Here is a 27,141-nt window from a genome sequence, read left to right on the forward strand (position 1 = left end):
AAAAATTTTTAAATATGATATTATGCAGTGTTAAAAATGTGAGGAAACAAGCATTCTCATACATTGTTATAATGGGGAATGTAAATTGGCAGTAGTTTTGGAAGGCAATTTAGCAGTATGTATTAAAATTTTTAATGCACATACCCCTTTGAATCAGGCCATTTCCAGAAATCTATCCTACAGAAATACTTGAACCTGTGCACAAAGATATATGCATAAAAATGCTCATTGAAGCATTTCTTGGACTAGTGAAAAAAAATGAAACTTTCTAGGTCAATCAGAAGGAAAATGATTAAAGGATTGCTGAGCAGCCATTAAAATGAATGAGTAAATCTTTAGATAATTACATGAAAAATTTTCCATAACATAGTGTTAAATGGTAAAAAGTAAATTGTTGAATGCAAATTACACACTATAGCCATTTAGATATGTGTGTCATAAAGAGACACACTCGTATGGGGGCAGGTATGGTATAAAGAGACTTTTACTTTTTAGCCTATATTCCAGGGTTGTTTTAATTAAAAAGAAGAGAAAAAAGAAAACAGTTTGGAAAGAGTCGTATTAAACTGTTAGTTGTGTTTACTTTAAATAGGGGAGAAAAAAGGGGTTAAAGTGAAAAAGATTTTTACTTTTCACTCTATAAAATATGAAAATAAAAAATAATCAAACATGCCATTTTTGTGAAATTAAAAATTTTAATATAAAGAAATAATGTATGAAAATAGTTTTCAAAGACAAATGAAATGGACCCTAAGTTTACCCTAGCAATTTTTCAAAGTCACAATAAAAAATAAAGTAGGATGGCCCTGGTACTTTCCAGTTCTCCTTCCTTTACAACATGATTAGGAATTACTTCAAGAGAATTCCTCACTCCTTTATGGAATATTACTGCCTTAGATATTACCTTCCAGACCAAGAGTTCAAAGAATAGTTAGCGCAAGATTTCCAGCTAAGAAACCCAAACTGGCAGGATATCGTGGGCGGGGTGACATTTATTCTACTTCCTAATTAATATTAAAGCAGTATCTCCCCCAAAGTCACTTATTTTTTTAAAAAAAATCACACGTAGGTCGTAAATTGTGTTTTACTGGGTCTGTAGAAAGGTATTAAATGATCATGAAAGCATAAGGAATAAGAAAACACCTCACTGACAGCTGATAGCAAACAATCACCGCGAACCTTATCCAGCCCTTACTGTGTGCACAGCAGCATGACTCTGCACAATGACACACTCTAAAGCTTGAACATTTTCCCAGGAATATACTTTGAAATATAAAGGTACATAAACAAAGGAGGCATAATTATGGCTTTGACAGGGACATTTTCCTTACGGTGCATAGAAAAAAAAGACGGGAAAAGGAATTGTATTGACTTAGAGGGCTGAGAAAGCGGTCAAGCCCTATCTCACACCAGACGACTGCTGTCTCCAACACGCAGATTTCACGCTAAGTCGCAGTCTTAGGGTGCAGTATACGTGGAACACTACCTAACATTCAAAAACGCGTGTCGCAGGCCTTTTTCTACTTCACCCCTCCTGCCTTCCCCGCCTGCACGGCGGGCACAAACGTCCTAACGCGCCTTCACTGACAAGGTCCTCCCTCCATTTTGTCCCCACTCTCCTTCAGGCAAACCGAGTGGCGCTATTTTCAAGCCCCTCCCTGACGAAACCAAAGCAGGGAGTAAGCGGTGTGAGCGCTGGACCACACCTTCGCTCGGGGCGAAACGGTGGCTGGCGCTGGGTGGAGCTGACGGGGTCGCCCAGGACTCGTCCCGGGCGGGAAGACAAAGGACACGAAGGGGACGCGGGCCGCAAGCCAGTACGGGCCGACTTCCGGGCCGTGGGCTTGCGGGGGTGGGGGCTCCCGTTCCCAGGACAAAGCGGCGGCGGCGCGCACGCCCCCTCCGCGCGGCCCCGGCCGCCCCGCCGCGCGCGCCCAGCGCCTACGCACGGGAGCGAGCGCACGCGCGCGGACGACAGAAATGGCGGTTGGGGCGAGAGGAGGGGCGGGGGCGGGAAAAGGCGCAGCCTCGAAGTGCCAAGAGTCCGGGTGTGCGGTTGCTTCACGAGTCCTTCTCCTCCTCCCCTGGTCCAGGCCCTCGGGCTGCGGAGAGCCCCGATAGAGAAGACGTGATCCGTTCAACTGAACAAAGGAAATGGCGGCCACACCAAAGGCAGCCTGCTCGGCCAGTGCTGCCGCCGCGCAGACTGGGAAACGTTCCCTAAAATGGCGGACAGCGCGAACGCAGGCGCGGGCCGGGCTGGCCAGGGCGGGGCGGGGCGGGGCGTCCGCTCACGGCGGCCAGCGGCGGCGGCGGGGCGGGGTGGAGGCGCCTACTGTCCCCATGGCGGCTGCGCCGGAGGCCGGAGAGCCCGGAAAGGGGAAGGTAATCCGGGCTGCGGCGGGGTGCAGCGGGGCGCGCGGAGCACGGGCGGCGCTTAAGGATGCGGCCTCTAGAGCTGGGAGACCCAGGCCGGGAGCACGTGTCATTAGCTTCTCTGCAATTGAACAGCTCCCCTCCTCCCACCCCCCGACATTTTAATCTTAATTGCCACGATTTAAGTGACTGGGAGGATGAGGGGACCGGTACCGATAGCTTACTGCAGGTCACAAGACTGATCCCTTTGGAAAGAAAGTTTTGTTGACGGGGCCTCGTATTGTAATTTACCAGCAAAGAGAGGGATTAAAAGCTGAGGACAGGTGCCTCGTCTTTAAGGCTGTATACTTCACAACACTTAACAGGAATCGGTAAATGCTAGGGAATGAGAACTTGGTTATATTCGACTGAATTTATATCCAGAGCAGGAGGGTGATGAAAAGATTGAGATTTTTTTTCCCCCGTTAACCTTGTTTTCACTCGACCACGTGGAGTATGCAGTATCATATGTAACCAATAGCTTCGCTGGCTGGCATTCAGGTCTTCCTGCTCTGCCTTTGTCGCTTCACCTTCCACAGTCGTCCTTGTGGGCTACCCGGTAAAATGCATAATTCCACCTCTCTGCTTAAAACCAGTCGTAGCTGCCCATTGATTTCAGGATAAATCCGAATTTCTCGGCCTGTGATAACAAAGCTCATCACCTAACTAACCCGTGTGACTCTTCTCATGCCTTCCTCTCCGGGTGTATTAAACAGGGTTATCTCTGGTCTCCCCTGAAGGGGCTTCCCGACTCCTCAAGAGACAGGTGCTTCTGCTCCTATCTCCCGGACACCTTGTACATTGCTGGATCATTACAACATTATACTGGAAGTTAATTTGTGTCTTAAGAGCAGGGAACCCGATTTTTATATCCTCAATGCAGAGTAAATAACAAGTGTTTAAAAAAGGTAATGGAAAAAGAAACAATTTTAAATAGTAAGCCATAGAGAGATTAACGTTGGCTCAATTAGATTCACAAATATTTAAGACCCACACTGTGTGCCACACCGCACCTATAGTTTTAGACTATTCTCTGCTCAGCTTGAAAATTTTGATCACTTATTCAGTGTTCTTGCTTCTCTGGGGAATTTTCCATCTAAATTTGGCCTAGATCATCAAATGGTTATGAATAAATGTTGGGTAAATTGTTTCCATATTTGTTTTCAAAAAAATTTTTGTCAATTTATACACTGTTGGCGCCTTTTCTGTTTTTAACGTCTCACATACTATTTGGAATATGCTTACTTTAACAAAATGTACCCTTGTTTGAAACTTGCATATTTCAAGGGGCACCACAACTACAAACACAAAATTGTAGACTGTTTTGTGAGAACACTGGGATCTTGAATGGTGCTTTCATCCTTTTTGTATCTGGTTGTTCACCTTTGATAGAGACAACTGCTGTCATTTTAGGGTCATGAGGGTGGTTTAACCCATTGAGAATCCAGAAAAGAAATAGATGAAAAATTTTTTTAATAGTGTATTTGAAGCCAAAGAAAATGTTTCAAAAACAAATGATTATCTGTGCCACATGTGCTGAGATGTAAAGTATGATGGATTTTGCAAAACGACTGTCTTTTAGAAAACCTCAGTGGTGCTGTTTCCGTCGAGTACAGTTGGTAAATGTCTGGTTGAAGCAAGTTAAAGGGAGCGTAGGTTTGTAAGTGAAGAAGCACACACAGGTAACTTGAGTTTTGCAGTGACAGGGAACAGAAAAATGGGATGGTGCCTTGGGGGGGAAGGGTGTCAAGAGAGGGGGATTTATTTTGTATGTTTCTAGACTGGAGATTATTAAAAGGAGGAAAAACAAGTAATGCAAATGAAAGATGGGATAACCACAGCAGCAGAGTCTTTTGAGAGTGGATAAAGTAATCAACTGCAAAGTGAGGACTAGTTTTAAATAGGAGTAGGGCCAGTTCCTCCTTTGAAACAAAAGGAAAGGCAGAATATGAGCCTTTTGTTTCATATATTCATATATATGCAGATAAATTTAACAGTGGGAAATGAAGTAGCTCTCATTTGATGTGATCTGTTTCCTATAAATTATTAAACTGGCATTCTGGCTTAGAAATTTTTTGAGCTTCCCTTAATTCCATCAAGGTGTGTTGGTAAGGCTGCCTTTCTAAATCTAAGCTTAAAAACATTAGCTTACCAAAAAAAAAGTCTATAATTTTAGTTTACGTTTAAAGGCTTTGTTAATAGCAGGTGAACCTTAAATTTGCAGGCAACTAGGGAATAAAAGAGGAATGTTAAATGCCTTGAACATTACAAACATAACTTCAAAGTGACTTCAGGCTTAGACCCTTTATTTCCATTTCTGAGAATCAAAGTTCAGTGTACTCTCTAAGCTCAAGACTTCATTACAGTATTCCATACTTGCTTTTAAGTCATCAGCAGTCTAAACTCCAACTTTACCAGGAGGCTGAAAATTCCCTACTAGTGAAGGGGAAAAAGTCTTTGTACATCCTTACCCAGTTTTGATACAAACTGCATGCAGATCTACAGTTATGTACACAGTTCTATTACTCTCTATATGTGAACCTTAGTGTTTACTAAAAAACCAAAGGGTTAAATGCTGCAGTGGGAATGACAGGCTTTCAGGGTCAGACTGACTTCCACTTCTACTCTGCCAGCACTTATTAGCCTTCTACTTAAACCCTGAGCCTGTTGCAGAGAAAATGTCACAAAGAGGTTGTGAGAATTAAAAACAAGGGATATAAAGGGCCGGGCACTAATAGGTCCTTGGCACCTCTAAATTATGAGATTAATTCGACAAGCATTGGCTTCTCAACCTTGGCGCTGACATTGACCAAGGCAGTCTTGTATGTGATCCATGCATTGCAGGACCTTTAGCAGTAGCATCCTTGGCCTCTAACCCATTGTTGGTTTTAGAAGGTACCCCTTAAAAAGGATATGTTTATCTTTCAAAATAAACTGGATTACTCCATTATCTGCAATTTCAAAATTTTACTTTTCTAAAATCTCTAAAGCAGTGTTTCTCCCAGTCTGCGGGGTGGGCGGTTTCCTAAACATCAATGCCCGGGGCCTATTGAGTCAGAATCTGAGGGTGGGATTTGAAAATCTCTAAAAAGCTCAGAAAGCTACCTACCTAGCTGATTTAAACAAATAGCAGCATTTCAGATATTCAGCAAGTTTATTTTACACACTTGGCAAAGAACTGGGGCTGATAATTTTATCCAAATGCCCCCCCCCGCAAAGTTTTCAGATTCTGGTGTATCCCGGGGTCACACTAGGGCTCCATTTTGGAACGGAATCCAAATGAAAAAGCCCAGAAGCCTTGAAAGAAGTGCTGTCTTTGGCAGAGATGTGCAGTGTTTGGCATGCTGCGGCCAACACTTCATAGTTCCTTTCTTTCTCTCTGCTTAAATGTGAAAGCCATCTTAACATTCTACCCCGTGGTAGAAGCTGCTGGTCTCACTCGCTTCTAAGATCTGACATTAAACACCACCACCCCATCTCAGTCTATTTAGCATCCTTCCCCCAGGGCAATGGCCTAGCTGCAGAACTGATCACACCCTCCTTCCCCTCCGGGCCATAAATTCCACCTGGCTCTTGACCTGAGGGTGAGAAACAATCATCTTTTGCTAAATTAAATGAAAAGCCTAGAAGCAGAATTAAATCCCAACCTCTTTGTACATGAAGATTTGTACTAAAGAGCCTTTTAACATTCAAGTCTGCAACTTCAATGAGCACCTGCTGTGTTCATGAAGTAAACATGTTGGGGGGGGGAGGGAACAGGCAGAGGCAAAAAAAAAAAAAGGAACATAATGATCCAAGAGTGTATAACTTTTGCTTTATTAGGAACCGAGTCACATTGTCTTTCCTGCAGAAGCCTGAGCCAAGGCAAACACAATACCTTCATGTTTCAACCTTTAATCTGACTTGCCCTTTACTGTCCTGTTCCCATTTCTTCCACTCTTTTTCCCTTACAGTATATTACCATCTAGGTATATCTATCTCATCCCAAAGAATGGACAAGTGGCTTCCTTTTTAAAAGCTACATTAACTGAAAACAGTAACTTATGTTTTCTTTTTTTTTTTTGAATAGGAGAATGCTGTAGCAAAACATAAGCGTGCCTTATAAAAAAAATTCTGTCCTGCCCTCCCAAAACCCCTAAGTACAGAGTGAGTGACAAGACATTCAAGTTGGAAAATGTTATGCTTAAAGTGGCAGTATTTTTTAATGAGGGAGAACAAATCCATAAATCCAATGAAGACTATATAAAGAATTTTAAAACCATTCATTTTAGCACTTGAAGGAACTTAAATTATCACCTAGCTGAACCCCTTCATTACAGATTGCAGGCCAGATAAAAAAATATGTCCTACAGGTTACAGAAGTTAGTGGCAGAGCTGAGAATAAAATCCAACCCTGTAGATTTCCAGCTTTTTTCATCACACCTAGGTATGGTTACCATGTACTATCAACAAAGAAATAGAATCAACAGCAACTTCATATCACAGGCAAGTCATATCACAGGCAAGAAACAGACGAGATTTGTCTCAACACAAAGTATTTATTCTTACAGACACAACTGATGTGTTGTTACTAGTTAACACAGAAAATCTGCAGTCCTCCTTAAAGGAATTTAAAACAGCAGTATACTAATATTATAAGCAACATGGTTAGGACAATTTCACTTTTCCCATCTATGCATCTCAGGTTATTAGAAGGAAATTATGCTGCTTTTAAATTTCAATGATAGCCAAATCCCCCAAATGATTTCATACAGATGTTTAAAGAGCTCATAAAATAATGTATGCCCTTACCTTATCTCCAAACCAGTTGATTAACAAATTATAGCATAACCATGGTACCATAATCTATTTAGGTTTAATTTACCCTACCTGCTTAGGACTTTCTGGTCAAATTCTCAGGGTTTCCATTTTAGATTCATATTACATACCAAAGCAGGATGATTAAAGATGGTTTTCGTCTTTGCCAAACCACCCTAAAATAAAATATTCTCTTGTCCAACCTAAGTTTTTTTATTTTTCGTAGCCCTTTAAGCTCCTAGGAATTTTAGATGTTGAAAACATCCCCTGTGCTCGGGATTCGACACTGTATGGCTCATTAGGATCTGTTGTGGCTGGCCTCGGACACTTTTTGTTAACTAGTGAGTATCTGCTTTTCTCTATGCATAAAAAACATGTTTCTCTGAAGTTTTTTTCCTAGAGGAAGTATTATAACATGCAGTGTATTAGTGTTTATGCTTCCTTTTGACAGGTAGAATTAGAAGATCATGTGACGTTGGAATAGGAGGATTTATCTTGGTGACTTTAGGATGCTGGTATGTGTGCTAAGTATTCAAGAAGATCCACGATTCTAATAGGTTTATCTAGTTCCAAAGGACATGCTCTACTCAGAGCAATCTCCCACTAAGATTCCCCACCCTCACGGAAATTTATCTTACAAAATGATATTGCCGGACTGCCTTTAATCTTTTAAATATGTATATATACACACACATCTTGTGTCATCTGTCAAATGAACAGATGAATGCATGGCATTAGGCACTGCATTAATGCCATGTCAGGGTTTATACTTCGTTTAGGAAGGCCTCAACCTTTTATCTTATCCTAATGCTCATTTCAATCCCTACCTATGGCATAACATCTGAAAATGCTACCTTAAGAATGTGTTCACAACCACTGACAGTCATCTGTAAGCATTTAAAAATTTTGATTACAAATTTCAAATTCGTTTCTACAGGTATATTATATCAATTTATTCATGTTCTCCTTACTAGGTTCCATTGTAGGTATAATTATGCAAAGCTAAGAATCCAGGAAAGACGTGCCAGAGAAGGAATTAAAAACAAGATTTTATATGAAAGTACCCACCTTGATCCTGAAAGAAAACAAACCAACAGCGGCAGCAGCAGCAATTGAGCAGTCTTGAGCACAGAAAACCCAGATACAACTCACTTCGGTGTGAACCAAGCCGAGATCAACTATAGAAAGCATTTTATATACCACAAGGCTTTCAACCAAGTAAATAAAGTATGTGTAAGTTGTTGTCATTTTACATGTGTATGTACAAACTTATTCTGCCCCTGTATCTACTGTCAGTATAGCACATAGTGGACTCATACTTAAAATAAACCTCGTGTTTATCATGCTTAGAAAAGTGTTTCCTTATGGTAAGCAGTGAGTACACCTGACGTTTCAAGAAATAAAATCTCAGTTCAATGTTAAAACTTGCCTTAAAAACAAAAATCACAACTGTATTACTGTACCCTGTTAAAAATGAGGGGATACTTTGATTTCTAAAGCCAGTGATGTTATATCAGACTTAAAACTAATGGGCCGTCACTCTGCAATTTTTATTTTAAAAATGTACCCATTGCTTGACCCTATTCTTCCACTTCAACAGGTGAGTCATCTCTCAGAAAGGAAAAGTGGTTTTTAGCTGCTCTAAATATTTTTGGGATGTATGCAGGGTTTTTATTTTTAAGTAGAACTTAAATATGTACATGGCACACATAAAAATATTTTCAGAAACTTGTTTGGTGCAAAGGAAAATACTGCAGAATTACATATTGTTCCATTAACGTAAAGACATTTATAATTCAACTGGCTGCCATTTAAAAAAAGCACCCAACACCCAACTAAGTCCACAGCATTTATTCATTCATTCATCATTTTTGGTTTAATAAATATCAACATTACTTAAAACACAGGCTTAGAGACCTTTCTGGTTAAGGAATGATAAGTATGAAAAGACACCAGTGGATAGGATTATGGCATTATTACTGGTCCTACTGATTATCACGGGTGAGCTAAACAGATCAAGGAAGAGATGTTTTGAAACTTTATTTTGTTCTTAATCCGTTTTCAGGATAGGTAGGGGCCTGCTCCAGTTCACTTCATAAGAGCAGTAGCATTTTCCCTCCCATGCTCACCTTCTTATGGCTGTCATTATGAGGGTTAGGGTACACAAGCTATATGGTTTACCAAATGCCCTATCATGAGTGACACTGTCAAGCATATATGTTCTGAGAGATTTTTATTGATCCTAATCATCTGGCAGCCACCAAAGGAAAGACTTGGACATTAACAAGGGAAGGTTATTAGAAAAGAGAAAGAAGTTTTTGCAAGATCATCTGCCTGCCGTTACTGACACAAATCAGAGCTAGGTGCAGTCTGTATTATTCAAATTGATCTTAAACAACTATGTTAAAAATTCCATGTGACAGTCACTCATGTTTTAAAAGGCATGAGTTGGGGTGGGGTGGAGGAATTGATGAGTACTAATCAAATTTGATATTTAACAAGCTGTGCAGGCCACTTACGTTCTCAGCTTCAGTTTGATAACATGTAACATATGAAATCAGGCAAATGGATTATGTAAGTCAAGTCCCTTCCAGCTCTAGCACACTATGATTACGTCTTACCCTGAGTAAGAGAAAAATCTCTCAGCTGGTAAAAATTTCCAAGGCCTTCAATAATAACAAGGTTAGTTCATTTTCACAGCAGAATGACTGCATAAATTGGAGACCTGGATAAAAACAAAAGTTTAAATATAATTACTTATTTGGATTACTTTTCAAATATCATTTCATAAACTTAAATCATTAGCACTTTTTCTTCTTTACCTATTAAAATGATACAAAATGCATTAATGAATTATTGGACCATTCAACATGCTCTAGGCCCTTAAAACATTGCTACCAGACCTCCAAGGCCTCCAAGTTGATCTTGACACTTCCACTTCTGGTCCCTCCAGTCCAATCTTCTTCCACTCTGCCATCCAACTTCAAGTTCAAACTGCGAAGTTTTGCCAGTCCCACCTCCAGTGTACCTCTGGCCACCATGAACTGAACTCATACCTCTGCTCAAATTTTTTCACTTCACTTATAGTGCCCTTCTCCTACCTCCTTCTCTATAACCTTCCACTCTCTTGCTAACTTCTAGAATTAGGATCATCACCACCTTTTAGGCTCTCACACTACTTTGTTTCATGTTCCACTAACAGTAGTTTGCACTTCCATTGGTCACTGACTTGTGCTACAAGAACCCTATCTTTACATTCCCAACCAAGTGTCTGGTATAAAGCAGTCAACACATGTTAGTTTAATTACTAAATGTTCACTAGTGCCTCTCACCCAAAAGCTTACACTTTCCAAACTTAAGCTGAAAGAGTAACCTACCTTCCGAGCCCACTTGAAGCCTCCAGCTGCACTGCTTCCTTCATTATTCCATTAAATCCGAAATTTCACACTAGGTGATATAGCGGTAGGTACCAGCTAAATAGCTGATTAAAATAGAATTGTGGCAATTAGTAGGTTTAAAACTGCAGCTTATCATACCTACTTTAATTAACTACCTCTAAGTGCTTTATGCAGTTCCCCCCCTTCCCTCACCCCTCCCTCTTTGTTTTTCCTTGACTACTTGCTTTACATCTCAGTAAAAGAACCTCAGGGAATTTAAAATTAACTAGCTTTTCTCTGGACGTGTGATTTCTATTGACCAAGTTTGCCAACAAGAAATCTGACTATCCCTAATACCATTATTTAATTTGCAAGCATCTCTTCAGTCTACGTACCTCTACTCCATCGCTGGTTTCCCTTTGCTTCGATTTTATAATGCGAGGAGGTCTATATAATAAATTCAGGATTCCTGTTTATGCACTTTTCAGCAAAAAGCTAGGGATCAAATAGGGTTTGAATCCTTCTATTCCTAGGTAAAAATCTGTGGTGGATGGGGATTAAGACACCCCTTTAAAAGTGATGTTAACGTAAACTACTTTGGGAAAGCAGAATACCTTAATGAGGAAAGTAGAAAAATTACTGATTGCTTTAACTGTGGTTTTTAATAGTACTCTAGAATAAAATATCTTTGGGAAGCATCTTAAAATATGGTCCATTGGTCATCAAATCAGGTCAGTAATAATATATAATATCCTCTACCACCCAAATACTGGTATCTTACACGTTGTTTTTGTGCATTAAGTTCCATATTTAAATTTTCTTTTAAGACAAGCTTTAGGGACAAAAAAGCTTAGTTTTTTAATAAAGTATTACATTTTAAAGTTCATAATGTGAGCACTACTGATCAGTGTTGCAAACATTTGAGTCTTTTCAACCACTCTTTATTTTCTAGAGATTAAAAGATGACTTTTTCCAAGTATTTTTATCTTGAGAAAGCTACCAGTGACTATAAGTACTAAATTAAAAGTTTCTATTGTTCACTAAATGTTCACATGGACTTAACAGGCAGCTATCTTTTCTACTCTTTTCTAGGAATAACTTTTACCAAGTTCTGTAAGTTGTAAAACACCTATTATATATGGCCTACCCTTAGGGGATTCAAATTTGCATATACTGGTTTCTTAAAGGGTTAAGTTTTCATAAAAATGTCTTCCCCCTTAGACCACAAGGACTAGTCACGTGAAATGAAACGTGTTCTACTATCTAAATTCTAAGTTTGCTTTAAAAACATCTTTCTAGTTTGTTTTCTCTCAAATGAACAGAAATGGCTTTGAGTTTTTACCTTTTACTCTAAGTTGTCTGCTCTTCAAGTCTTTAGAGATTGCTTTTATTTGACAGAGTAGAACTGTATTTCACTGAGGAAACCCTGGTAGTTATATTTTCAGTCAGTACAGCAGCCAAGTCCTCTCACTTCACCAAAATACATTATTCTCAAGTATGTAGTGGGAAAAACTAATTTCTTCTAAGCTTCTTATTAAGTCTTTAAATAATTTCAGGGCAACAAGAAAGTACATGCTCTGGACTAACATAATCAAAGTCCTTGTCTTAAATTTCACTTCTTGATCTTTTTGTACTTTGATGTAAATTTACATCACTTCATTATCCAAAAAGATCATTTTCCAAGTTATTATAAGCTGACAAAAAGTATTTGTGCATTTCATACAGATACAGAAAGATTTTGGGAACCCAAGGACATAGGTATCCTAGCTATCTTTGTATTAGAATATTGTAAGGAAGTATTTCAACTCTACAAGTAGGGAGGATATTGAAACAATGTCTTACATAACATTAAATAGAAGGAATTTGAACCATTAGAATAAGGATTTAACCTTAAAGGGACTTGGCTCTATTTACATGTACTGCCTTTAACCTATGCAAGAGGACCACCAATTGCTAACATACCACCAAATACCTCACATTTCAGGTATGCAAAGGAGATACTAGAGAACCTTTCTTTCCTGTTACAAACAAATCTATGCACTTAGTTACTAATTTCTCCCTTTCCCCTGCCTTTTTAAAATAAGAGTTCTAATTAAGGTGATCCTGGAAGCCCAGTATAACACGTGTTAAATGTACAAGCAGCAATTAATTTGGAATACCTATTGGAATCACTGGAACACATTTACTTGGACCCTTTTACTCTTCCACACAGCACATTCACATGGACAGACTAAGGAAAAGGAGATGAAATTTAAATCAGCACATTATTTTTTATTTTTTCAAAAAAAAAAAGTAAGTTGGAACCTTTTGTTGTTCTTGACCGTGACTCTCCCATGTCCCTTAACTACAGACAACTGAAAGGATACCTTATTAACAACTACTTATTACAAAGTTATGTCATTACTAAGTTATCCTTAGTACAAAGTTATCCTGTCATTCAAGTAAGCTTCAACTGTTCTTCTGAGGTATTAACTTTATCTCACTTTCTCTGCATCTCTTTTTTCGTTCTCATGAAAGCCACGCAAGTTAAATGTCTACAGTGGCCATCTCAAAGTTCTTCATTGCTTTTGCTTTTTTTAAAAAAAAAAAACAATTTTGGCTGATACTAATTTGTGGCAGTGCTTCTCAAGTGCTTGGCAAGTATAAAATATCTTACTAGGCAAAACTAATTTTACTTCTTGTAAGATCACAGAATGGAGTATTAGAGAATTGGCAGAAAAGAACATGCCACAACAGTTCAGTGTTTACAGGTTTTAAACACTATGCTAGCTTTCCAGGCCTGTAGTCCCTTCATAACATCCAGTTGTGCAGATACCCAAGCTGGGCATGCTCAGGAATAACTGCTGTGCCATTGGTGTAGCGCTGTGATTTTAACTGAAATATTTGAACAACTGAACAAATTAACTGAACAAATTAACTTTCCATAAGACATTTCTCCATTTGCCTGGACTGGTATTCCCACATCACTTTCAACTATAATAGTTTCTCATACCCACAGATCCAGTTTTGTTTAAAAGCAAAACCCCTGTTCCTTGTCAAGATGCAAGTATATGTTGATTCCTGGCATGAAAAGGAAAAAAAAAATTGTAATACTCCTAGGTGATAAAATGATTACACATTAAACACACGATTAAGTTCTTGTCCCAATAACTCACCTAACCAAACGGATTACAGATGTCCTGGCCTATCAGTTATATGCAACATTTACTCCCCTAATATTGGATCTACAATCACCAGTGAAAGCACCAACTGTCTACATAATGCCAACAAGTTGTACTTATTCAGCTTCCCAGGTGGACAGCACATTCCCAACCTAACTGCACAATTTACAGGTGTTACATTTTTTTGAGTAATTCTGGTTAACATTATGAGTAATATTCCCACCTATTTCCAGTCTACCATTCCTCATGGACTAATTCCTTGGGCAAACTAATTGAACATATCCTATCACCCTATATCTTTAGTCAATCGGCTAAGATGTGGAAGTATATATGCCTACTTATCTTTGTTAGCCATTTCCCTCCTACCTAAAGCTATTATTTTCTGAGATCCAGCTATCTGCATGGTTGAAATTTACTAAATGTGACCACCAAATAAAATGGCATACCTAATCAGCAAAATATATAAAAATTATATGTTAAGGTATGTTATTTCCTGTTCAAATTCACAAGTTTATAGTTTAAGATTAACGTTAGGGTACTTGGGGATGCTGGGTTTTGATTTTTTTCCTACCTCAACACTAGGGGACACATACTACATCCATCAGTACTGTAGGTCATTTCCAAATTCTTAAGGATGTACTTTTCAAACATCGAGATTAGTATGGATTAATAAAAGAAATGTCACTTCAACAGGAGTTAGGTGGACAATGTAATTTTACTATATGTCTTGTAAACATGTACCTGTAGTACTAAGTTAAGAACTAGGGATTAGAGCAGCCTAAATAAAACTCAAGCACTGAACTGGCTAGATCTATTACCTGCATGTTTTAGCACAGAAGTTGTGCAATGACAAGGCCAAAAAAAGTCACATCTGAAAATTACCCAAGATAAAGGCTCTCCACATCACAAGGATATTGCAGTTTTACTTATTTTTTAGTTAAGGCAATTAATGATTTGAAGAAACCATGGTTTAACCTAGTAAGTCCAAATTGCTGTTTAGAGATGAGGCAGTTGGTAAGTTTCTAATTCAAAGCACTAATTTAACAGTCCCTTAAAACTCACGCATAAGCAAGAGTTCCAATACATAAACTAAGCATTGCAACTTATTGCCAGGCCATTGCCATTAACATACACCCTTACTTTCATTAACTATTACTAAAATGTTAAAACCTAAACCCATTTTTATAAAGTCCAGAGCCCCAGAAATATGAACAATGACCAAGTTTAGATTCAAAATATTTCAATGTGTAAGAAGGAAATTATGGAAACTAATGATTTTAAGATGTGTTTTATGTCTAATACCAGCAACTACGACTTGGACTGAAGATACAAGTTTATGCCTTCCTTAGTAAGTTTATTCTGGTTTAGGCTTTTAAAGCACATCAGAAATACCCTTACAGATCTTTACATGTGAAAGATGCCTATACCATTGCCTTATAAGCTATCAAAATGTTTCCTCATTTGTGCAACGGGATGGGTTATAGAAAACAATCCTAGGATAAAAGCCAATTTATATTAAGTAAAAGTTCATAGAAAAATGTCAATTTCCACAACTGAGGCGAATACAAAACAGTCTGTCCATGAAAGTAAACTCCACAGGAGGTGAAAAAGAAATACTACCAAGTTACCTTTCCTCGAAAACAGTATTTTTTCAAGGAAAACTGTCTTTAAGAAGCTTTAAAATCTTGTGAGTGTTCAAGACATCTAGTTCCATATTTATTTTCAGACAGGATCCTAGGCAAATGACAGCTTATCGTTTCCTAGATTTAATATGGCTTCTTGTCACTTCAATGTCAAATTGATTTGACTCATACTTCATTTTTAAGATTTCATCTTGCTGTCTGGGTATCAGGGCCAGAAGCTGGTCTCAGCCTTCTAGGTCTGAGCCAGAGCCAGCCACCAAAGGCTAGATAGGAGTAACAAGGTGTAAACTACCAGCAACAAAGAAAACTTTTTACAGTTCCAGTTACTTTATGATTTCTAACTTAAAGCACTTTCTGTTCTTTCCTGATTCATGTCTTAGTAACCAATCTAATCCAATTCTTGCTTCAGGATGACAGGTATTAAGTAACTATATGCAAAAGTTTCTAGTGAAAGCACCCCTTAAACCAAGAGCAATCTCACAGGTGAGTTTTCTCAGGGTATAATTGGGACATCTGTTCAGATAATTTTTGTTTATTCAGTGTTTTGCTTGCCACTGAGGGGAGGTAGGCAAGGGAAGGGGTGAACAATAAACCAAGTTTCTCATTTACAGATCTCGTTCTGCCAAACTTGGCATCAACTTTTTTTATTTGCTATATGGTGCACTCCCTCTTCTTAATTTCTTAAATACTCTCTAGGATTATGTCACTTCATACAAATGCAGGTGTTACTATTAATTCTGACCTTGAAACTGCTTCTTCAAACTTAACATTTTCCTGGGCATTTTTATCTATCCCATCTCTCTTCCCAAAATTTTCTGTGCTGCACGGGCATGACAGCCTACCAAATGTCACTTGGCCATCACTCTCCCACTGCGATGATTAGAATATGAATTCTTTAATAAGCAATTTTAAGCTAGAAGGTATATCCAAGATTTTTCAATAGCACCTAAACATTTAGGACACAAACACTGATTAGCAACAAACCTTACTCCCCCCCACCCCCCGCATAAGTCTATACAACCCCAGTAATACTGATGTATACTGAAAAGCAGACTCATGCAAATGGTTGCTTGCATTAAGTTAATTGCTAGAAAGACAAAAGCCCCTGAGGCACTATCTTGTACTGTTAAGTATTCCTATGGTTAACTGTAGGGTTATAGGCCAAAAAATTCTCAACTGAACCTACACCATCATCTGAAACTCAACTCCAGCTCATCCTTTAGCAAGAAAATTCCTAGGAGTATAAATAGTTAAAAATCTGATTTTAAATGGCTAAAACAAAAATCTAAGCAGTCAAATATAAACAAACCTATACTTACCAGAAGCAACCTAAAACACCAATGAAACACTAAACTGATGTCAAGTTTTAGTTCTACAGTTTGACTCCTGATTCCTCACCTCACATGAGTGAGGGTCCTTTAGAAGATTAAGTGTTCTGTGCAAACCCAATAAAATTACAATTAGGGGATCTAATGTTATCACATAACTACAGTTAAGTTAGCAGTGTTGTGTAGTAGTGACTGGCTTGCATGATGGCTTCTAAAAGCATCTGTTCCCAGAGTTTCATGTATTATACAGATGTATATATAATTATCAGTTGAGGACAGCCATTAGCATTTTGTAAAGATGATAAACTGAGTGTTAACTTCTCCCAGCCAGTACCTTTTCCCCTCGTTAAATGTTAAAAGTCATCTGGGCGGGGAGGGGAAGGGAAGCATTCAACTTTACTTCATAATTTAAAAAGTCAATTGTCAGTACACATTTAAGTTTTTAAAACCTAAATGTTCCAAGTACAGAGAATAAGCTGTCCAGAAAGCACACACTTAAATTTTCTCCTCTTGGGAGTTTCATAAAGGGATTTTGAACCTTGATGGCGAGAATCCCAAAACGAGAGTAAAATGAATTCTTTTTATTGCAAACAAACGTCTAAATTAATTTCTCCACCCACTTTCTTTAGAAAGAAAAAGAAATCAGCAGGCTAAGGAGATACCCATTCAAGAACTGACATGATTAAAAATTAAGATATAAATGGGTGACTCACAATTTCATTAGCTTACAAAGATGGTGGAGTTAACTACTACAAGCACACTAGTTATACAGTATTTTGTGGGAGAAGGGCATACAGACATAGCTAACTTCATATAGATCCCATTAGACAACTGGATTTACAACAAGTTTTTTTAATAAGAAATGGGCAAAGCCAGCTTTCTTTTCAGAATCAAAATGCAGAACAAATGGAAAAATTATGGTATTTAACCTTCACAAGTTTGAGCCTCCACAAATAATGCAACCAAGTTTTACATTTTTAACAGCCCTTCTACATACACTCCATCTTCTCTATCTTAGTTCCAAATTTTATCTTCATTCCCAAATATGCCAATTGCATTGTTACTTAAAAAGAAAGAGCCTTCCCAGTTACTGTCAAAAACTACTATTTAGCTTACCCCTCCACTACTCAGCAAACTACAGAGAGGATGGAGTGTAATACGAGCAGTACAGAGTCTTATGCAATTCATGAGGACCACTTAGTCCTTACATGAATCTGGTTGCTAACATTTCTATTATATTGTGACAATAACTCCCGACTGTTATCTCTGAGAAATGGGGGGAGTAAATTCTTAATAAAAGACACCAGGTACAAAGCAACATTTTACTTTTGTTGTGATAAAAAAAAAAGTCACATTTTACAGATAAAATGTAGAACCCTGAAATACTGACACATTCTCTTATCGTGCACAATGCTGAGGTTCTCTTACGATTCACTTTAAAACTGCAATTAAAAATGTACAAAAAAGAAAAGAAAAAAAAAAATCAACCCACAAAGCTTCTAAAAAAGGAACCCGCAGGCACTTCCTCTTGTGGAATGTTTAAAAAGTTAGCCTACTAAAGAAAACAGTCGACTTCTTGTGAAGGTTTTGGAGAAATATGTATCAGTTCGTTTTATTTGGGTATTCAATAATATCCTTGGTGATAATGCTGACTCCATGGCTTCTGACCCCAGAATTGCTGTAAGAGAAAATTTTTTTTTTAAAGAAAAAACATCAATAAGCCACTCAAACTGCTTTTAGGAAATGACAATCTAATTCAGAGTAATTGCTGGAGACAAATTTATACCTGTCATACCTCTGATTTATCAAGCCAGATTTAGTTGGTATTAATATCCCATTATCAATACACATTACAAAAGGAAACACATTATGACTTGGTTAGTTTATACAATTAAAGCTAGCAGTAAAAAGAACCATATGTATTAAATACTATTTTATTTAAAATATTAAGTTACAGCAAACTCCAACCTATTTTGTCTTCAAAAGACATTATGGCTACAACTGCAACACAATTCACACCTTGCCCTGTAACACTTATAAACACTTCAATCCCTGGACAAGATCTTTTTTCAAGGTTGACTCTTACGAATTCAAAATACAATTAAATGTACAAAAAAGCACATAAGGAATTACTTACACCCTGCTGCCACTGGTTGTAGCCCTGAGATTGATTTTTGTAGCCACGATTGTTTCCTCGTCCTCTGAAGTTCTACAAAAAAGAAAAGAACCTTTAAAAAGAGCACAAGTTGTTAGGTTTGTATATGGGGCAGGGGGAGAAGAGGAGACAGAGCCACAGAAATAGGTAAGATTGCCAGTCAGCCATTAACCTCTGAGCACTCTCTGCTGCGTTTGCTCTCAGGTGATTAACTTATTCGCTATGAGACATCACCTGACTTGTTCCTAGTTAATGCACCTGAAAAATCAATATAAATGAAATTGACTCATTTTACCATCACTATGCGTACATGCCGTGTTCCCAACTCTTTCTGAGGCTGCGCAACATATGCCTTTAACTTTCCAGACTAAACTATATAGAGAAACAGTGTATACAGGAATCTTAAATCATTACCTGGTTGTAGTTCCCTCTGTTAGGCATTCCGCCTCTGTTGTAATTCCCTCTGTTTGAATAACCGCCTCGGCTGGGAAAAACAGGGCCACGAGGATATGGATAGCCAATTCCACCACTTCCGCCACCGCCACCACCTCTCTGTGGCATATTGCCCCTCCTATTATATCCACCACGATTCCCAGGAGCTAAAACAAGAGACGTTTCATTTAACAGTGTGTTGTTACCTTCTTTACACACGACTTAGGGTTCTTCTGGACCATTCCTTTATTTTATGAAAAAAATGTTTAATTTAACCATTCAACATAACCTAGGTGTGTTTACCATCAAATCGCATGAAGTATTTTACTATGGTTACTAAGACAGCTAGGACATGAGGATCAAAAACTTCCTATGTTAAATTCAGCAGAAAAACATACAGACCCAAACTAGAAGATTACAGATTACCACTTGTTTCAACATTGAACCAAATAAATAATACTCAAAATTAACTTGCCTCCTCCTCTGAAATTTCCACCACGCATATTGAATCCACCGCGCCCTCTATGGCCACCACCTCTGTTAAACTGGTTCTTGCCACTCTTATTTTTATTGCTCTTCTTTGAGCCTGTGTTCTGTTTCTTTTCCGGTGGAAGAGCTTTTTTGCTTTCTTCCTTATATTGCTCCAAAAGTTTTTGGGCTTCCTCCTTCTGAAGTTCAACATACGTTATTTCATCAAAGCACTCAGCTACTTCTGGCAGAGTGAAGTTTCCTACAAAACATTAAATCGTATTAACCTACAAATCCACTACATACACATTCACAATCCTAGAGCCTACAACTCTCAAGCAGCTTAATTCCTGCAAAGCATACAATATCTATTCATGTTTTAATTACATTTTCTTAAACAAGTGAAGTACGCTCATTTACAGAGTTAACTCCTGAAACAGTATTACTGACACAAAATTTAAGTTCACAGATATAAATCACAGAAAGATATTTAACATAACAGTAGAAATAAATTTCATGCCTTTCATTTTGAGGACTGCATGTTCCGGTAGGTCTTTTCCCTCTACTTCTGCTTTCTTCTGTGTTCTTTGCTTATAGTCTTCATCTTTTGGGCAAACTACAACAGCTTTTCGTTGGAAGCCTGCAAACAGGCACATTTTTCTCCTCTGGGCAGCAGCAGACACATTTGTCTTTAAAAAAAAAAAAAAGTTTATAACCCCAAACATTAATTCTATAATTATCAGTTACTTTTTTCAATCTCAAAGCTGCAGCTCACCTGATCCAAAATGAAATTTCTCTTCTTACGGGCAGCAATCTCAATAAACTTTCCAAGACACTGTGGAGCTCTCTGCAACAGCGTGTTTAGTTTCCCAGTATCTGCCATTTGCTTCTTAAAACCTGCCACCTATTTTTAAAAGTTAAAGTTTCAAAATTTAAATATTGCCTTTTCTCATTGCTACAGAAAAGGATATTTTATACTGTAACAACACCCAGCGGCTTCAATTCATTTTTAGCTACTGGATAATCCGAGTCCAAAATCTTCTATAGAAAAGAGAAGGAAGCCTAAGCTAGCCATTGGAAGGCAGTTTACCTTACAGGTAAAGAGCCTGCTTAAATAACCAGTTTAACTGCCCGAACTCCTATCTCTAAGATACTAACACAAAATGAATAAAGACAAAACCGTTACCCCGAATACCTTCTAGTCTTAAAAATGCTGAAATCATGCCCAATCTACTTACCATCATTTTATCCATTATGGTGTTTGTTCCAAGAATGTTGTATTTACCAGGATTTTCTGCTGCATGTTTAGTAACCCAGGTAGTTTTTCCAGCTCCTGGCAAGCCAATCATCATAACCACCTACAATGGAAAGAATTCTTTAAATATTTTTTTTTAATGCACAAAAGCTCAGTTTACATATCTGAACTTTAACATGTATGGCAGTTAGTAAATTAAACAGAGCAACCATCCAACTCTTCTAAATGTCATTTTTGCCAAGCAAAAGCAACCTTCAAAATTCTTTTTTTAAAGTGACTTACTTCACAATCTTTCTTCTCTTCAGGCCCCTTTGGTCCTCTAACTCGATCCTCCAAGGGGACATTCTGGATAAAAGTATAGTCTTCAGGTATTGGAAAATATGGCTTTTCCTTCTGACCAAAATTAAACTCAACCGCACAGTTGTGGCACAGAACATGCGGGAAGAGTGGTCGTCCAGCAAGAACTTCCTTACTGATTTTGAAGGCAATGCCAAGATCTTGTCCATTCTTTGCATAGGACAGTTCTACTTCATCACTTTCAAAGTTCTGTTAATTGGAGAAAAAAATTAATGGGTTTTAATCTACTTCTTATAATACTTCTTTTAAAAAAAACTTCAAAATTCAAGTTAGGAGTGAAGCTTTATCCTGTAGAAAACATATTTAGGTTATATGTTAAAGAGCTTTGGTAACATTTCGTTATATACAACTAGAACACCTATATCCACAAGCAGAAATTAATATTGCCCTAAAAGACTAGATTTTCGGATCAACTTCACATTAAGTAGTTTTCAGTCAAAATGAATTAGTATTGAAAACTGACAACGATATAATGTTAAAATACTCTTATCTACTAACTTGCTATTTATATGTAGAAATTTAGCTACGACTTACAACAAAACATGTAATCACATCATTTTCATCAAACTTCTCTCCATAATCTTCAGTCTCACAGCTGCATGTTTTTATTCCTTTTAGAGAATACCCATAAGAAAATTCTTCTTCACCTAAGAAAATAATTAACTTTCATGAAATCAGTTTTTCAAAAGTCCAATGACCCACGTACTTTAACATCCCAGATGTAGGGTTTATACTAGATATAAAGTTAATGAGAGCTAGGTGGTTATATAACTAGCTGACAAATTGCATACCATGGATAATATTCTATTTCAACCATCAGTCATAAACCAAGTAACCACAAAGAAAGAAAAGCTAAAATTTAGCCAGTGTCCATGTTATTATTATTCATCTCTAAAAACAGGCAAAAAGTTTAGAATGCCTTCTAGTCTAATTACTGAAATCAAACCCTGAACACTCATGAGTACATAGATACTCAAATGGAAACTTTACCAAGCAACATTCCACTTGTGGTTAGTGACCAGCCAATCCGAACTTCGTGTATGTCAATATCTTTTGTATATAAATGCCTTACTGGGATCTTCTCTGTAACCTGGAAGTCAAATCATAAATGATTAAACTGTAAACGAAGGAAAATAAACCACTGAACCAACGCTGGTTTATTTCATTCGGGCAATGGGCTAATTTTTCTCCAGCTACAAAGTACAGAAAGATACCAACTCTACTCTTCCCCCTAACATTCACAAGAACTTCAACAACTGATGTAAGGGCTTTTAACTTGAAACGGAAAATGGTTAAGTACTTGATTAATTCACGTTTAAAAGAAAACATTGAAATTACATATTCTCAATACTCAAAACCAACTAAAGTATTCATTTAACATGCTTTTTCTCTGGAACAGAAACAGAAGCCTAACCAAATTTATTTTCAAACCCATGGTGGGCCTTTCAAGTGCCTGATAAAAAATGAACACCCTAAATAAAAATTAGGCTGGCTCTATATGGCAACTTCTAATATAACAAACATCCTAAACTGTTACAAATCATAGATTCCAAGTCCCACAAAAACTTGAAAAATTACAAGTTCCAATGACATCTAAGTGTCAGGGAAAAACTCACAAAGGTTCTTAAGGAAAAAAAAGACATCATCACAAAATTGCATTTACCTTCATCTCAAAACAGACTTTGCCTTTTGACACACCATAGGATGCCCTTCCTCCAGCCCAAAGAAAAGCAAAACTCTCCATAGTAAGGGAAGAAGCACTGAGGCGATCTCTTGATATTTTAAAATGTAGATCACAATTATCTGCAATTATATCAAATACCATATTATTTCTTTTGATATCCAATACAAATGTATCTGCTATGTAGACAAAACTTTATTAAATTTTCTCATATTTCTTAATGTTGCATACATTTTTACAGATCATGCTGTTGTTCGAATTTTCAGTTCAAGCCCCGCTCCCACCAAGTCAATTCTTGCCAAATTATGAACTAAAGCATACACTACCTGTGCAACTAACAAATATCGAGGTTTAGTATGTGTATTTTAAGTATATAAAATAATCAAGACAATGTGACATTAATACATACCTGCTCTGCTCTTTACCTTGATTTAGAGGCAAGCAGTAGAGGATAGCAGGAAATCAAAGTGAAGCATGCCAGGCCAGGTAGAATTTACCAGTGCCACAATAAAACTGAAGGGAGGCCATGATCACGTATTTTAAAATACGAGTATGAGCTGTTGATCCTGCACTTTACAGGGGCTCTAGATCTTAAATTGTTTGCTAAAACTTGTTAAGGCAGTTTCAATCTGCAAAATACAAACCTGGTCATCTAATGCTGTTACTACTACAGCATTTTAGGTCCCCTTTCCCCAGACTTGCCTGTTAATCAATAACAATGGGGGATTACACACTTTGGAATAATCCAAAACGTCTTTAACCTAGCTACCTTTGGGTCACTGGCTCATTAGCATGCACCTTCTGAGTTCTCAGTCAAGGGAGCTGAAGTTGGAAAGCTACTGGTGATATGAAATTAAATCTACAGTTTGGAATTCTCCTTAAATTAGCTTTGTTCTTTTATTCCCGATCATCACTAACAGAATTTTCAATTCAACCAATTGTGTTTGAACCCAATGATGCACTTAAATTGATATCCCTAGGTGAGGAGCTAAAAGTCTTTTATAATAGTATTACCTTGCCAAATCATTGCTTCAGTATCTCGCCAATATTTAAGCAACTGAATTTAATGTAAAACATTCAACTACTCTTCCATGGGCAAGTCTTTTAAAAAAAAAAAAAAAAAACACTCCACTATCTCAACTATGCGGTAAAGCGTATGCAATAAGAAATCAAGACTTATATTTACACTGCCTTACACATCTAAATGAAAACCATATGTATTCCAAAACATGAGACTCTAAGCTTCAACTCCTTAATCTACAGGACAAGTTGACACCTTACCTCTAAGCAATTATTTCTACCCTTTGTTCTATCACAGAAAGAATTGTACTTTCTGATCACTACACCAAACGATTTTTTTTTTGTATTAGAAAAATTAGGAATCTGACAGCCAAGGCCCATTTAGAGGTTTGCAATACTTCCTCATACTCAATTGCAACCCAACTGGGTAAAGTAGCAGTATTTACAGCGCTGCCATTGATACCATTCGCTGCTGAAGAAAGCTAGTGGCCCAGTGATAGCCCACTGCTGCTGCCCCAGGTCTTTGGAAGAAATCAACTTAGCTTAAAGCAGCAGCTACTGAACTGGAATTGAGAACAAAAGAGCAGTTATTGAAAAAGTATTATTACAATCTTTTAGAATAGGGAATATAATGGCGTGCTAAGGGAAAAGCCATTAATATTTAACTAAGCCCAAAGAGCTCACTTAACATAATCCCACAAAAAAATGACATTTATCGTAGAAGCCTAAATAGACAAGTTATAAGTAGTCTTACAAGTTTCCATTAGCTAGACAGTCAAATATTGGCATTAATTTCACATTCCTACAAATGAGAACTTTAAAGCCATACCAAAAAACATCAAATTGTTAGAGCCTGTAAAATTATCAATACAAGTACTGTACTAAATATTAAGTGACCAGAATCTGAATATAAGCCATCATCTTCCTACTTTTAAAACAGCTGTTTACACGTGTTAAGTTTTCTAATATTTTGTAACCAAAAACCACATTTGACAACTGGGGGAGGAACGGGGGAGAAACAGCTTCACTTACAAGTATCAAGACAAACAACTGTGTCGTCGAAGTGCTCATCTTCTTCTTCAACAGGTGGCTGAGGAGATTTGGCTCTGAAAGACAGAATTGTCTCCTGATACAGCTTTCCCCACCAAAGCACAAAGAACAGGTGACAAGTAACACTACGTTAACATCCTCTACCTGCTATACTTGTTCTCTTCAATGTACTCAAAATAGCCACGGCCATGATCTTCTCGAGGTCTTTTAACACCTCTCTTTTTATCTCCGCCTTTCTGTTCTGTTTTGCCGTCTCCTACAACACACGACACCCCTTTATAAGAGACCACGCCGCAACAAAACAAACAAAAAACCTATTCTGTTTTGACGCCCCAAAAAAGCTCGACTTTCCCCGTTCATTTTTTTAAGTGTTTTCTATCGACGACTCAAATGAGAATTCAAAGAAAAACCCGCTTGGAACTGGACTAGAATTAGTGACGCAGTCTAAGGACATTGCTAATTTCGCCAACCTACTCGAATATTCGAAAACGCTAATGAAAACTCAGCGCGGCCCAGGCCCGAAGCCCACGTGTATCCAGAGAGAGTTCAGGAAGGGGGGAGGGGCCGAAGCGCCCCGCCCGCACTCCCCTCCCCCACCCGGGCCCGCGCTCCCCGCGGCCGCATTGTACTGCTCGCCCCTGGACCCACCCGGCCCCGCCCGCCGGAAGTGACGTCACGCCGAGCCCGGCGCGCCTTGCACAATACCGCGGCCCGGAGCCGCCACAGCGCGCCGCCGGGGCCCCGGGCCTCCCCTCCCCCCGAGACATGTGCCCGCACTGCGCGCACGCAGCACGGCGGCGCCACCGCGGCTCCTCCCCCTCCAGCGGCAGCTGCAGTCCCCCCACCCCACCCCGGCTCTCCAGCCACATAATGGAGGCGCTGCCGCCGCCGTCACACACCGAGCAGAGGCCTCACGTCTAATCCGGGATTCCCCCCCACCCCCTCGCAGGGGCCCCCGCCCCCCCCGGGGGCTCCCTCCCGCGGCGGGGCTCCCTCCTCCCCCAGCGGGGCTCCGGCAGGCCTGGGCACGGTCCCCACCCCGCGCGGGCCTCCCGCCGCGCGCAACCAACCACGCAGCACTCACCCGCCGCCGGAGCCCCGGGGCGACCGCCGCCTCCGCCGCCTTCCGCCTTCTTCTTACCTCCCGCCTGCTGCTGGCCCTGCCTCGCCCCGGGCGGCGCCACCGTCACCGCGAACAGCGACGTGGGGCCGCTGCTCTTCCCCGCGGCCTCCTTGGCGGCCCCGCGCTGCTGCTGGGGCTGTTGCTGCGGCGCCGCCGGCGGTTGAGGCTGCTGCTCCCCGTGCCCGTTCTCGTCGCCTGCGGCTTCCTCCTCGTCTCCGAGCTCATCCTCCCCTTCCTGGAAGCCCTGGTCGTCGCCGTTCTCGTCCTCCGAGGCGGCTTCCTCCTCCTCCATCGGGCCCGAGTCGGCCGCCCCCGCGGCGCCGTTCTCCTCCCCGAGCTCCATCTGGTCGCCATCCAGGGCGGCTATCCCTTCCTCCTCCTCCTCCTCTTCCTCCTCGTCGTCATCGCCGCCTGCCGCGGCCTCCTGCTCGAGGCCTGCTCCCGAGCGCCCGGCGGAATCCCCGCCCAGGTCTAGGCTGCCGTTCCCGGGCTCCATGGCGGGGCGGCCCCCGGCCTCCTCGTCGTCCAGCGCGGCCTGGAGACGCTCCATGAGCTCGGCCTTGAGGCCCTTGTCGGACAGGCGCCGCTTCTTGAGCTCCTCCTTCAGCTCCGACACCTTCAGCTTTTTCACATTAACAGGCGAGGAACTCATGGTGAGGCCCCGATTCACCGCTAGGCGCTGGCTCAAACTCGGCTCCGCTCACTCGGCCACTGGCGGCGGCTGAGGCTGCTCCTCGGCCCAGGCGGCGGCTGCGGCTGCGGCTGGAGCTGGGTTGCTGCTGCAGAGCGGATCCGCCTGGTGTCGAACGGCGCCAATTCCTTTCACCGAGTTCGCGAGGGAGACGCGGAGACTCGCCTGGCGCGAGCGAGCACGCAACG

General features: G+C 39.7%; 2 protein-coding genes across 5 annotated transcripts; one reads left to right on the forward strand and one right to left on the reverse strand.

Annotated features, from left to right (window-relative positions):
• Positions 1-1,807: 1,807 nt before the first annotated feature.
• Positions 1,808-8,464, forward strand: LOC117198352 (cytochrome c oxidase assembly protein COX20, mitochondrial). The gene is made up of 4 exons (XM_033414425.2): positions 1,808-2,385; positions 7,439-7,553; positions 7,664-7,727; positions 8,187-8,464. The coding sequence occupies exons 1-4, from the start codon at positions 2,155-2,157 to the stop codon at positions 8,326-8,328; spliced, it is 552 nt and encodes a 183-aa protein (XP_033270316.2). The 5' UTR covers positions 1,808-2,154; the 3' UTR covers positions 8,329-8,464.
• HNRNPU (heterogeneous nuclear ribonucleoprotein U) lies at positions 6,591-27,141 on the reverse strand. 4 transcript variants are annotated; one of them, XR_007478789.1, is made up of 16 exons: positions 26,224-27,077; positions 25,284-25,395; positions 25,122-25,195; positions 23,052-23,191; positions 22,379-22,478; positions 21,923-22,035; positions 21,314-21,577; positions 21,015-21,134; positions 20,552-20,680; positions 20,297-20,465; positions 19,784-20,038; positions 19,291-19,475; positions 18,859-18,930; positions 12,749-12,819; positions 10,590-10,693; positions 6,591-9,937 (listed from the first exon to the last, which is right to left on the reverse strand). XR_007478789.1 is itself a non-coding variant. In XM_004284520.4 (14 exons), the coding sequence occupies exons 1-14, from the start codon at positions 26,912-26,914 to the stop codon at positions 18,346-18,348; spliced, it is 2,478 nt and encodes an 825-aa protein (XP_004284568.1). In that variant the 5' UTR covers positions 26,915-27,075; the 3' UTR covers positions 17,288-18,345. The 4 variants fall into 4 exon arrangements, 2 of the variants coding, with proteins under 2 accessions (XP_004284568.1, XP_004284569.1); XR_007478787.1 differs by having other exon boundaries at positions 10,590-12,819; XM_004284520.4 differs by lacking the exons at positions 6,591-9,937; positions 10,590-10,693; positions 12,749-12,819 and adding an exon at positions 17,288-18,399 and having other exon boundaries at positions 26,224-27,075.

The sequence above is a fragment of the Orcinus orca genome, chromosome 1, assembly GCF_937001465.1.
Source record: "Orcinus orca chromosome 1, mOrcOrc1.1, whole genome shotgun sequence".
Classification (NCBI taxonomy): Eukaryota; Metazoa; Chordata; class Mammalia; order Artiodactyla; family Delphinidae; genus Orcinus; species Orcinus orca.

What these genes read in the sequence shown, in the direction of transcription:
- LOC117198352 (XM_033414425.2), top strand. Translation starts at nt 2,155, where the DNA reads ATGGCGGCCACACCAAAGGCAGCCTGCTCGGCCAGTGCTGCCGCCGCG. An exon ending in CGGACACTTTTTGTTAACTA is followed by an intron (nt 7,554 to 7,663) that starts GTGAGTATCTGC and finishes TCCTTTTGACAG; the next exon opens with GTAGAATTAGAAGATCATGT. An exon ending in TTGGTGACTTTAGGATGCTG is followed by an intron (nt 7,728 to 8,186) that starts GTATGTGTGCTA and finishes TCTCCTTACTAG; the next exon opens with GTTCCATTGTAGGTATAATT.
- HNRNPU (XM_004284520.4), bottom strand. Translation starts at nt 26,914, where the DNA reads ATGAGTTCCTCGCCTGTTAATGTGAAAAAGCTGAAGGTGTCGGAGCTG. An exon ending in GAAGAGAACAAGTATAGCAG is followed by an intron (nt 25,196 to 25,283) that starts GTAGAGGATGTT and finishes TCTGTCTTTCAG; the next exon opens with AGCCAAATCTCCTCAGCCAC. An exon ending in AGTTGTTTGTCTTGATACTT is followed by an intron (nt 23,192 to 25,121) that starts GTAAGTGAAGCT and finishes ATATAATTGCAG; the next exon opens with ATAATTGTGATCTACATTTT.